This window comes from Pseudophryne corroboree, chromosome 6 (genome assembly GCF_028390025.1).
Source record: "Pseudophryne corroboree isolate aPseCor3 chromosome 6, aPseCor3.hap2, whole genome shotgun sequence".
Classification (NCBI taxonomy): domain Eukaryota; kingdom Metazoa; phylum Chordata; class Amphibia; order Anura; family Myobatrachidae; genus Pseudophryne; species Pseudophryne corroboree.
Genome location: NC_086449.1, coordinates 835,796,643 through 835,809,519, shown reverse-complemented (window position 1 = coordinate 835,809,519; position 12,877 = coordinate 835,796,643). Strand labels below are relative to the sequence as shown.

General features: G+C 49.7%; 1 protein-coding gene across 1 annotated transcript in view; it reads left to right on the top strand.

Annotated features, from left to right (window-relative positions):
* The first annotated feature begins 870 nt into the window (after nt 1-870).
* SPX (spexin hormone) overlaps nt 871-12,877 on the top strand; it is a 57,603-nt gene continuing 45,596 nt past the window's right edge. The window contains exon 1 of the mRNA XM_063930639.1: nt 871-1,073. Coding sequence (XP_063786709.1) covers nt 1,068-1,073 — 6 coding nt within the window. The 5' untranslated portion in view covers nt 871-1,067. The remainder of the gene's footprint in view (nt 1,074-12,877) is intronic.

Below are 12,877 nucleotides of genomic sequence, written 5' to 3'. Positions count from 1 at the left end.
GTATACATGTATAGGCTTCCTGGGACATGTATACATGTATAGGCTTCCTGGGACATGTATAGGTGTCAGACTCCCGGCTTCCTGGGACATGTATACATGTATAGGCTTCCTGGGACATGTATAGGTTTCCTGGGACATGTATACATGTATAGGCTTCCTGGGACATGTATACATGTATAGGCTTCCTGGGACATGTATACATGTATAGGCTTCCTGGGACATGTATACATGTATAGGCTTCCTGGGACATGTATACATGTATAGGCTTCCTGGGACATGTATACATGTATAGGCTTCCTGGGACATGTATACATGTATAGGCTTCCTGGGACATGTATACATGTATAGGCTTCCTGGGACATGTATACATGTATAGGCTTCCTGGGACATGTATACATGTATAGGCTTCCTGGGACATGTTTACATGTATAGGTGTCAGACCCCCGGCTTCCTGGGACATGTATACATGTATAGGCTTCCTGGGACATGTATAGGTTTCCTGGGACATGTATACACGTATAGGCTCCCTGAGACATGTATACATGTATAGGTGTCAGACCCCCGGCTTCCTGGGACATGTATACATGTACATGTCTCCTAGACATGGGATTTCTGTGCACCACAGGATTTGGGTTCCCCCCTGTTCCTCCTGTCTCTCTCCTCTGTGATCAGGATCCGGGGGCCCCTCTGCCATCTCTCTGACATCCTGATATACAATCGCTTGGCAACGTCAATCTCATTACCCGTCTCACCTTTTACTTCCAGCTGTGTATATTGATCACTGGGCTCGGCTGTGACGCGTGCATCGGACAGAAGGGGAGAGGCGGTGAGTTTGATCTATTCAAAATATGGCAGATTGTCCTGCCCGGCCTTCAATCACAGCCCTCACACTCGGGGAAGTGAAGCCCCCGGAGGGAGACTCGTCTCCAGAGCTGACAGGAGGTCTCACCAGTCCAGATTAATCCCAGGCGAGGGAGAAGGGAGGGGGATCTGAACTCGGACCATTTAAAACCAGACCCAAATCGCGGTGTGGTCCAGCAGTACAGGCGTCCTGACTCCGAGGGAAGATGAAGGTGAGTTTTCTCCCAAAGGTCAGTCCTTGCGAGCTTAGGGAGGAATTCCCTGCTGTATATACAACTATACAGTATATATATATATATATATATATATATAGGCAGTAGTGACCTTTGCTTCCTTCAGCAATACGACTGGAACAATTTAAATGATCCTGACACAATACTGATAGAAAGGGGGATTTTTAAAAGCTGTAGTACTTTGTATTTGTAATTTTATTTGCTAAAATCTCAGATCATTTTTGGGGGATTTTTTTTTGTTATTTACATTTTTTTCGTACAATTTGGTGTAAGAACATCGTTATGGAGAAGTATTATACAATTAGGCTCTAGCATGTATCTATTACAGGTGAACGGAGAATAAACACGTCTTACTGTACATAGGAGAATCACTCATTGTGTAATGTGTTGTATATTTGTGCTGGTGTGTGTATTTATCATAGGTAACCGCAGGTAGGTCCGCTCTTACTGTGTGACCAGATTCTCCCTCTCTCATATTATATTATATGTTATAATCTTATAATGAATCACTGATTACATTCGTTAGTTTGTTAATATATTTGACCTGAATTGTCAGACCTCATTCCCGATGTTCCCGATGTGTCTCTGGGAATTAAGTGACTTATTAATTAACCCCGTCTCTCCCAAGGGAACAATCACTTATTGGCGAGTCTGCTCGCCCTACACGCTGTTATTACTCCCACTGGGGACATTCCTGGGCGATGCGTCTCAGGGGAATGATGGGGCGTATTACTGGTGACCCTACATGTATCTGCCGGTCTGCCGGTCACATCAATCTGCATTAAGATGAGAATCTGCCGTTTATTATACAGAAAGAGATTGAACATAAAACATTCTGGCTGGTGACAACACAGGGACCTTATACTGAGTCCAGGACAATCCAGGGGCCACTTGGATTCTTAGGGCCCTGGGGCAGAACCAGCCCCTGATGTGTTCTTCATTCTCTGACTGCAGACATTGGGGTAAATTTACTAAAGGTCAATTCTAATAGATTTTCTCTAACGTCCTAGTGGATGCTGGGGACTCCGTCAGGACCATGGGGATTAGCGGCTCCGCAGGAGACAGGGCACAAAAATAAAGCTTTAGGATCAGGTGGTGTGCACTGGCTCCTCCCCCTATGACCCTCCTCCAAGCCTCAGTTAGGTTTTTGTGCCCGTCCGAGCAGGGTGCAATCTAGGTGGCTCTCCTAAAGAGCTGCTTAGAAAAAGTTTTTAGGTTTTTTATTTTCAGTGAGTTCTGCTGGCAACAGGCTCACTGCATCGAGGGACTTAGGGGAGAGAAGTGAACTCACCTGCGTGCAGGATGGATTGGCTTCTTAGGCTACTGGACACCATTAGCTCCAGAGGGAGTCGGAACACAGGTCTCACCCTGGGGTTCGTCCCGGAGCCGCGCCGCCGACCCCCCTTGCAGATGCCGAAGATGGAAGAGGTCCAGAAGCAGGCGGCAGAAGACTTTTCAGTCTTCCTGAGGTAGCGCACAGCACTGCAGCTGTGCGCCATTGTTGTCAGCACACTTCACACAGCGGTCACGGAGGGTGCAGGGCGTTGGGGGGGCGCCCTGGGCAGCAATGTATAATACCTTTTTATGGCTAAAAATACATCACATATAGCCCTTTGAGGCTATATGGATGTATTTAACCCCTGCCAGATCTCACAGATTCCGGAGAAGAGCCCGCCGAAATAGGGGGCGGGGCTTATTCTCCTCAGCACACAGCGCCATTTTCCTGCTCAGCTCCGCTGTGAGGAAGGCTCCCAGGTCTCTCCCCTGCACTGCACTACAGAAACAGGGTAAAACAGAGAAGGGGGGCACTTTTTTTGGCGATATTAATATATTTAAGCTGCTATAAGAATACAACACTTATATAGGGTTGTTCCCATATATATTATAGCGCTTGGGTGTGTGCTGGCAAACTCTCCCTCTGTCTCCCCAAAGGGCTAGTGGGGTCCTGTCTTCAATAGAGCATTCCCTGTGTGTCTGCTGTGTGTCGGTACGTGTGTGTCGACATGTATGAGGACGATGTTGGTGTGGAGGCAGAGCAATTGCCGGTAATGGTGATGTCACCCCCTAGGGAGTCGACATCGGAATGGATGGCTTTGTTTATGGAATTATGTGATAATGTCAGCACATTACAAAAATCAGTTGACGACATGAGACGGCCGTCAAACCAGTTGGTACCTGCCCAGGCGTCTCAGACACCGTCAGGGGCTGTAAAACGCCCTTTACCTCAGTCGGTCGATACAGACCCAGACACGGACACTGAATCTAGTGTCGACGGTGAAGAAACAAACGTATTTTCCAGTAGGGCCACACGTTATATGATCACGGCAATGAAGGAGACTTTGCATATCTCTGATACTACAAGTACCACAAAAAGGGGTATTATGTGGGGGGTGAAAAAACTACCTGTAGTTTTTCCTGAATCAGAGGAATTGAATGATGTATGTGATGAAGCGTGGGTTAACCCAGATAGAAAAGGGCTAATTTCTAAAAAGTTATTGGCATTATACCCTTTCCCGCCAGAGGTTAGGGCTCGCTGGGAAACACCCCCTAAGGTGGATAAGGCGCTCACACGCTTATCAAAACAAGTGGCGTTACCGTCTCCTGATACGGCCGCCCTCAAGGATCCAGCTGATAGGAGGCTGGAAACTACTCTAAAAAGTATATACACACATACTGGTGTTATACTGCGACCAGCCATCGCCTCAGCCTGGATGTGCAGTGCTGGAGTGGTCTGGTCGGATTCCCTGACTGAAAATATTGATACCCTGGATAGGGACAGTATTTTACACACTTTAGAGCAATTAAAGGATGCTTTTCTTTATATGCGAGATGCTCAGAGGGATATTTGCACTCTGGCATCGAGAGTAAGTGCGATGTCCATATCTGCCAGAAGAAGTTTATGGACACGACAGTGGTCAGGTGATGCGGATTCTAAACGGCATATGGAAGTATTGCCGTATAAAGGGGAAGAATTATTTGGCGTCGGTCTATCGGATTTGGTGGCCACGGCAACTGCCGGGAAATCCACCTTTTTACCTCAGACCCCCTCCCAACAGAAAAAGACACCGTCTTTTCAGCCGCAGTCCTTTCGGTCCTATAAGAACAAGCGGGCAAAAGGACAGTCATATCTGCCCCGAGGCAGAGGAAAGGGTAAGAGAGGGCAGCAAGCAGCCCCTTCCCAGGAACAGAAGCCCTCCGCGGGTTCTGCAAAGCCCTCAGCATGACGCTGGGGCTTTACAAGCGGACTCAGGAGCGGTGGGGGGTCGACTCAAGAATTTCAGCGCGCAGTGGGCTTGCTCACAGGTGGACCCCTGGATCCTGCAGGTAGTATCTCAGGGTTACAGGTTGGAATTCGAGAAGTCTCCCCCTCGCCGGTTCCTGAAGTCTGCTTTGCCAACGTCTCCCTCAGACAGGGCGACGGTATTGGAAGCCATTCACAAGCTGTTTTCTCAGCAGGTGATAGTCAAGGTACCCCTCCTACAACAGGGAAAGGGGTATTACTCCACGCTATTTGTGGTATCGAAGCCGGACGGCTCGGTAAGACCTATTCTAAATCTGAAATCTTTGAACCTGTACATACAAAAATTCAAGTTCAAGATGGAATCACTCAGAGCAGTGATAGCGAATCTGGAAGAAGGGGACTTTATGGTGTCCCTGGACATAAAAGATGCTTACCTGCATGTCCCAATTTGCCCTTCACATCAAGGGTACCTCAGGTTCGTGGTGCAAAACTGTCATTATCAGTTTCAGACGCTGCCGTTTGGATTGTCCACGGCACCTCGGGTCTTTACCAAGGTAATGGCCGAAATGATGATTCTTCTGCGAAGAAGAGGCGTATTAATTATCCCTTACTTGGACGATCTCCTGATAAGGGCAAGGTCCAGAGAACAGCTGGAGGACGGAGTAGCACTAACCCAAGTAGTGCTGCAACAACACGGGTGGATTCTGAATTTCCCAAAATCTCAGTTGACCCCGACAACACGTCTGCTGTTCCTGGGAATGATTCTGGACACGGTTCAGAAAAAGGTGTTTCTTCCGGAGGAGAAAGCCAAGGAGTTATCCGAACTTGTCAGGAACCTCCTAAAACCAGGAAAAGTGTCTGTGCATCAATGCACAAGAGTCCTGGGAAAGATGGTGGCTTCTTACGAAGCAATCCCATTCGGCAGATTCCACGCACGAACTTTTCAGTGGGATCTGCTGGACAAATGGTCCGGATCGCATCTGCAGATGCATCAGCGGATAACCTTATCGCCACGGACAAGGGTGTCTCTTCTGTGGTGGTTACAGAGTGCTCATCTGTTAGAAGGCCGCAGATTCGGCATACAGGACTGGGTCCTGGTGACCACGGATGCCAGTCTGAGAGGCTGGGGAGCGGTCACACAGGGAAGAAACTTCCAGGGAGTATGGTCAAGCCTGGAGATGTCTCTTCACATAAATATACTGGAGCTAAGAGCGATTTACAATGCTCTAAGCCTGGCAAAACCCCTGCTTCAGGGTCAGCCGGTGTTGATCCAGTCGGACAACATCACGGCAGTCGCCCACGTAAACAGACAGGGCGGCACAAGAAGCAGGAGAGCAATGGCAGAAGCTGCAAGGATTCTTCGCTGGGCGGAAGATCATGTGATAGCACTGTCAGCAGTGTTCATTCCGGGAGTGGACAACTGGGAAGCAGACTTCCTCAGCAGACACAATCTACACCCGGGAGAGTGGGGACTTCATCCAGAAGTCTTCCACATGATTGTGAACCGTTGGGAAAAACCAAAGGTGGATATGATGGCGTCTCGCCTCAACAAAAAACTGGACAGGTATTGCGCCAGGTCAAGAGACCCTCAGGCAATAGCTGTGGATGCTCTGGTAACACCGTGGGTGTTCCAGTCAGTGTATGTGTTTCCTCCTCTGCCTCTCATACCCAAAGTACTGAGAATTATACGGCAAAGGGGAGTAAGAACGATACTCGTGGCTCCGGATTGGCCAAGAAGAACTTGGTACCCGGAACTTCAGGAGATGCTCACGGAAAATCCGTGGCCTCTACCTCTAAGACGGGACCTGATTCAGCAGGGACCGTGTCTATTCCAAGACTTACCGCGGCTGCGTTTGACGGCGTGGCGGTTGAACGCCGAATTCTAAGGGAAAAAGGCATTCCGGAAGAGGTCATTCCTACACTGGTTAAAGCCAGGAAGGAGGTGACTGCACAACATTATCACCGCATTTGGAGAAAATATGTTGCGTGGTGCGAGGCCAGGAAGGCCCCCACGGAGGAATTTCAATTGGGTCGATTCCTACATTTCCTGCAAACAGGATTGTCTATGGGCCTCAAGTTGGGGTCCATTAAGGTTCAAATTTCGGCCCTGTCAATTTTCTTCCAGAAAGAATTGGCTTCAGTTCCTGAAGTCCAGACTTTTGTAAAAGGAGTACTACATATACAGCCCCCGGTTGTGCCCCCAGTGGCTCCGTGGGACCTTAATGTAGTTTTGGATTTTCTCAAATCCCATTGGTTTGAGCCACTCAAATCGGCGGATTTGAAATATCTTACATGGAAAGTAACCATGCTACTGGCCCTGGCTTCAGCCAGGAGAGTGTCAGAATTGGCGGCTTTATCATATAAAAGCCCATATCTGATTTTCCATTCGGACAGGGCAGAACTGCGGACGCGTCCTCATTTTCTGCCTAAGGTGGTGTCAGCGTTTCACCTGAACCAGCCTATTGTGGTGCCTGCGGCTACTAGCGATTTGGAGGATTCCAAGTTGCTGGACGTTGTCAGGGCATTGAAAATATATATTTCAAGGACGGCTGGAGTCAGAAAATCTGACTCGCTGTTTATACTGTATGCACCCAACAAGCTGGGTGCTCCTGCTTCTAAGCAGACGATTGCTCGTTGGATTTGTAGCACAATTCAACTTGCACATTCTGTGGCAGGCCTGCCACAGCCTAAATCTGTCAAGGCCCATTCCACAAGGAAGGTGGGCTCATCCTGGGCGGCTGCCCGAGGGGTCTCGGCATTACAACTCTGCCGAGCAGCTACGTGGTCGGGGGAGAACACGTTTGTAAAATTCTACAAATTTGATACCCTGGCTAAAGAGGACCTGGAGTTCTCTCATTCGGTGCTGCAGAGTCATCCGCACTCTCCCGCCCGTTTGGGAGCTTTGGTATAATCCCCATGGTCCTGACGGAGTCCCCAGCATCCACTAGGACGTTAGAGAAAATAAGATTTTACTTACCGATAAATCTATTTCTCGTAGTCCGTAGTGGATGCTGGGCGCCCATCCCAAGTGCGGATTGTCTGCAATACTTGTACATAGTTATTGTTACAAAAAAATCGGGTTGTTCTTGTTGTGAGCCGTCTGTTCAGAGGCTCCTACGTTGTCATACTGTTAACTGGGTTCAGATCACAAGTTGTACGGTGTGATTGGTGTGGCTGGTATGAGTCTTACCCGGGATTCAAAATCCTTCCTTATTGTGTACGCTCGTCCGGGCACAGAATCCTAACTGAGGCTTGGAGGAGGGTCATAGGGGGAGGAGCCAGTGCACACCACCTGATCCTAAAGCTTTATTTTTGTGCCCTGTCTCCTGCGGAGCCGCTAATCCCCATGGTCCTGACGGAGTCCCCAGCATCCACTACGGACTACGAGAAATAGATTTATCGGTAAGTAAAATCTTATTTTTTTTATCAATTTAAAATCAATCAAAATTAATCTTTAGTAAATTTGCCCCCTTGTCTCTTTTTACCTACTGTATAAGGTTGTTCTGGACCCTCTAAGTAGCCAGTAATTCACATTCTTCCAGTATGTACTGAGAGACTGCACCAAGGTGAGAGTCAGCCGCAGGACAGGTGCACCAAGGTGAGAGTCAGCCGCAGGACAGGTGCACCAAGGTGAGAGTCAGCCGCAGGACAGGTGCACCAAGGTGAGAGTCAGCCGCAGGACAGGTGCACCAAGGTGAGAGTCAGCCGCAGGACAGGTGCACCAAGGTGAGAGTCAGCCGCAGGACAGGTGCACCAAGGTGAGAGTCAGCCGCAGGACAGGTGCACCTCACTGAGAGTCAGCCGCAGGACAGGTGCACCAAGGTGAGAGTCAGCCGCAGGACAGGTGCACCAAGGTGAGAATCAGCCGCAGGACAGGTGCACCTCACTGAGAGTCAGCCGCAGGACAGGTGCACCAAGGTGAGAGTCAGCCGCAGGACCGGTGCACCTCACTGAGAGTCAGTCGCAGGACAGGTGCACCTCACTGAGAGTCAGCCGCAGGACAGGTGCACCAAGGTGAGAGTCAGCTGCAGGACAGGTGCACCAAGGTGAGAGTCAGCCGCAGGACAGGTGCACCAAGGTGAGAATCAGCCGCAGGACAGGTGCACCTCACTGAGAGTCAGCCGCAGGACAGGTGCACCAAGGTGAGAGTCAACCGCAGGACCGGTGCACCTCACTGAGAGTCAGTCGCAGGACAGGTGCATCTCACTGAGAGTCAGCCGCAGGACAGGTGCACCAAGGTGAGAGTCAGCCGCAGGACAGGTGCACCAAGGTGAGAGTCAGCCGCAGGACAGGTGCACCAAGGTGAGAGTCAGCCGCAGGACAGGTGCACCTCACTGAGAGTCAGCCGTAGGACAGGTGCACCAAGGTGAGAGTCAGCCGCAGGACAGGTGCACCTCACTGAGAGTCAGCCGCAGGACAGGTGCGCCTCACTGAGAGTCAGTCGCAGGACAGGTGCACCTCACTGAGAGTCAGCCGCAGGACAGGTGCACCAAGGTGAGAGTCAGCCGCAGGACAGGTGCACCTCACTGAGAGTCAGCCGCAGGACAGGTGCACCTCACTGAGAGTCAGTCGCAGGACAGGTGCACCTCACTGAGAGTCAGCCGCAGGACAGGTGCACCAAGGTGAGAGTCAGCCGCAGGACAGGTGCACCTCACTGAGAGTCAGCCGCAGGACAGGTGCACCTCACTGAGAGTCAGCCGCAGGACAGGTGCACCTCACTGAGTCAGCCGCCGGACAGGTGCACCTCACTGAGAGTCAGCCGCAGGACAGGTGCACCTCACTGAGAGTCAGCCGCAGGACAGGTGCACCTCATTGAGAGTCAGCTGCAGGACAGGTGCACCAAGGTGAGAGTCAGCCGCAGGACAGGTGCACCTCACTGAGAGTCAGCCGCAGGACAGGTGCACCTCACTGAGAGTCAGCCGCAGGACAGGTGCACAAAGGTGAGAATCAGCCGCAGCACAGGTGCACCTCACTGAGAGTCAGCCGCAGGACAGGTGCACCTCACTGAGGGTCAGCCGCAGGACAGGTGCACCTCACTGAGGGTCAGCCTCAGGACAGGTGCACCTCACTGAGGGTCAGCCGCAGGACAGGTGCACCTCACTGAGAGTCAGTCACAGGACAGGTGCACCTCACTGAGAGTCAGCCGCAGGACAGGTGCACCTCACTGAGAGTCAGCCGCAGGACAGGTGCAGTAATACGGGGGGGGGGGGGGGACTCTGTACAGTAATACGTGTGTGTGTCTCCTGTACAGTAATACGGGTGTGTGTCTCCTGTACAGTAATATGGGTGTGTGTGTCTCCTGTACAGTAATACGGGTGTGTGTCTCCTGTACAGTAATATGGGGTGGGTGGGTCTCTCCTGTACAGTAATACGGGGGTGTGCGTGTCTCTGTACAGTAATACGTGTTTGTGTGTCTCCTGTACAGTAATGAGGGTGTGTGTCTCCTGTACAGTAATACGGGTGTGTGCCTCCTGTACAGTAATACGGGTGCGTGTGTCTCCTGTACAGTAATACGTGTGTGTGTCTCTGTACAGTAATACGGGTGTGTGTGTCTCCTGTACAGTAATACGTGTGTGTGTGTCTGTACAGTAATACGGGTGTGTGTGTCTGTACAGTAATACGGGTGTGTGTGTGTCTCTGTACAGTAATACGTGTGTGTGTCTCCTGTACAGTAATACGGGTGTGTGTCTCCTGTACAGTAATACAGGTGTGTGTGTCTCCCTGTACAGTAATATGGGTGTGTTTCTCCTGTACAGTAATACAGGGGGGGGAGGGGGGGCTCCTGTACAGTAATATGGGTGTGTGTGTCTCTGTACAGTAATACGGGTGTGTGTCTTCTGTACAGTAATACGGGGGGGATGTCTCCTGTACAGTAATACGTGTGTGTGTATCTGTACAGTAATACGTGTGTGTGTCTCCTGTACAGTAATACGGGTGTGTGTCTCCTGTACAGTAATACGGGTGTGTGTCTCCTGTACAGTAATACGGGTGCGTGTGTCTCCTGTACAGTAATACGGGTGTGTGTCTCCTGTACAGTAATACGGGTGCGTGTGTCTCCTGTACAGTAATACGGGTGTGTGTGTCTCCTGTACAGTAATACGGGTGTGTGTGTCTCCTGTACAGTAATACGGGTGTGTGTGTGTGTCTCTATACAGTAATACGGGTGGGTGTGTCTCCTGTACAGTAATACGGGTGTGTGTGTATCCTGTACAGTAATACGGGTGTGTGTCTCCTGTACAGTAATACGTGTGTGTGTCTCTGTACAGTAATACGGGTGTGTGTCTCCTGTACAGTAATACGGGTGTGTGTGTGTCTGTACAGTAATACGGGTGTGTGTCTCCTGTACAGTAATATGTGTGTGTGTGTGTGTGTGTGTGTGTGTGTCTCTGTACAGTAATACATGTGTGTGTCTCCTGTACTATAATACGGGTGGGTGTCTCCTGTACAGTAATACGGGTGTGTGTCTCCTGTACAGTAATATGGGTGTGTTTCTCCTGTACAGTAATACGGGGGGGGGGGCTCCTGTACAGTAATACGGGTGTGTGTCTCTGTACAGTAATACGGGTGTGTGTGTCTCCTGTACAGTAATACGGGTGTGTGTGTGTGTCTTTGTACAGTAATACGGGTGTGTGTGTGTCTCTGTACAGTAATGCGTGTGTGTGGTTCCTGTACAGTAATACGGGTGTGTGTGTCTCTGTACAGTAATACGTGTGTGTGTCTCCTGTACAGTAATACAGGTGTGTGTCTCCTGTACAGTAATACGGGTGTGTGTGTGTGTCTGTACAGTAATACGGGTGTGTGTCTCCTGTACATTAATACAGGTGTGTGTGTCTCTCTGTACAGTAATACGTGTGTGTCTCCTGTATAGTAATATGGGTGTGTGTGTCTCCTGTACAGTAATACAGGTGTGTGTCTCCTGTACAGTAATACGGGTGTGTGTGTGTGTCTGTACAGTAATACGGGTGTGTGTCTCCTGTACATTAATACAGGTGTGTGTGTCTCTCTGTACAGTAATACGTGTGTGTGTCTCCTGTATAGTAATATGGGTGTGTGTGTCTCCTGTACAGTAATACCGGTGTGTTTCTCCTGTACAGTAATACAGGGGTGGGGGATCACCTGTACAGAAATACGGGTGTGTGTGTCTCTGTACAGTAATACGGGTGTGTGTCTCCTGTACAGTAATACGGGGGTGTCTCCTGTACAGTAATACGGGTGTGAGTGTCTCTGTACAGTAATACGTGTGTGTGTCTCCTGTACAGTAATACGTGTGTGTGTCTCCTGTACAGTTATACGGGTGTGTGTGTCTCCTGTACAGTAATATGTGTGTGTGTGTGTGTGTGTGTGTGTGTGTGTGTGTCTCTGTACAGTAATACGGGTGGGTGTGTCTCCTGTACAGTAATACGTGTGTGTGTGTGTGTCTCTATACAGTAATACCGGTGGGTGTGTCTCCTGTACAGTAATATGGGTGTGTGTCTCTTTACAGTAATACGGGTGTGTGTGTCTCCTGTACAGTAATACGGGTGTGTGTGTGTGTGTCTCCTGTACAGTAATATGTGTGTGTGTCTCTGTACAGTAATACGGGTGTGTGTGTCTCCTGTACAGTAATACGGGTGTGTGTGTGTCTGTACAGTAATACGGATGTGTGTGTCCTGTACAGTAATACGGGTGTGTGTGTGTCTCTGTACAGTAATACGTGTGTGTGTCTCCTGTACAGTAATACGGGTGGGTGTGTCTCCTGTACAGTAATACGGGTGTGTGTGTCTCTGTACAGTAATACAGGTGTGTGTCTCCTGTACAGTAATACGGGGGGTGTCTCCTGTACAGTAATACGGGTGTGTGTCTCCTGTACAGTAATACGGGTGTGTGTCTCCAGTACAGTAATACGGGTGCGTGTGTCTCCTGTATAGTAATACGTGTGAGTGTCTCCTGTACAGTAATACGGGGTGTGTGTCTCTGTACAGTAATACGTGTGTATCCTGTACAGTAATACGGGGGGGGGTCTCCTGTACAGTAATACGTGTGTGTGTCTCCTGTACAGTAATACGGGTGCACGTGTCTCCTGTACAGTAATACGGGTGTGTGTCTCCTGTACAGTAATACGGGTGTGTGTCTCTTGTACAGTAATACGGGTGCGTGTGTCTCCTGTACAGTAATATGTGTGTGTGTGTCTCTGTACAGTAATACGGGTGGGTGTGTCTCCTGTACAGTAATACGGGTGTGTGTGTGTGTGTCTCTATACAGTAATACCGGTGGGTGTGTCTCCTGTACAGTAATATGGGTGTGTGTCTCTTTACAGTAATACAGGTGTGTGTGTCTCCTGTACAGTAATACGGGTGTGTGTGTCTCCTGTACAGTAATACGTGTGTGTGTCTCTGTACAGTAATACGTGTGTGTGTGTCTCCTGTACAGTAATACGGGTGTGTGTGTGTCTGTACAGTAATACGGGTGTGTGTGTCCTGTACAGTAATACGGGTGTGTGTGTGTGTGTCTCTGTACAGTAATACGTGTGTGTGTCTCCTATACAGTATTACGGGTGGGTGTG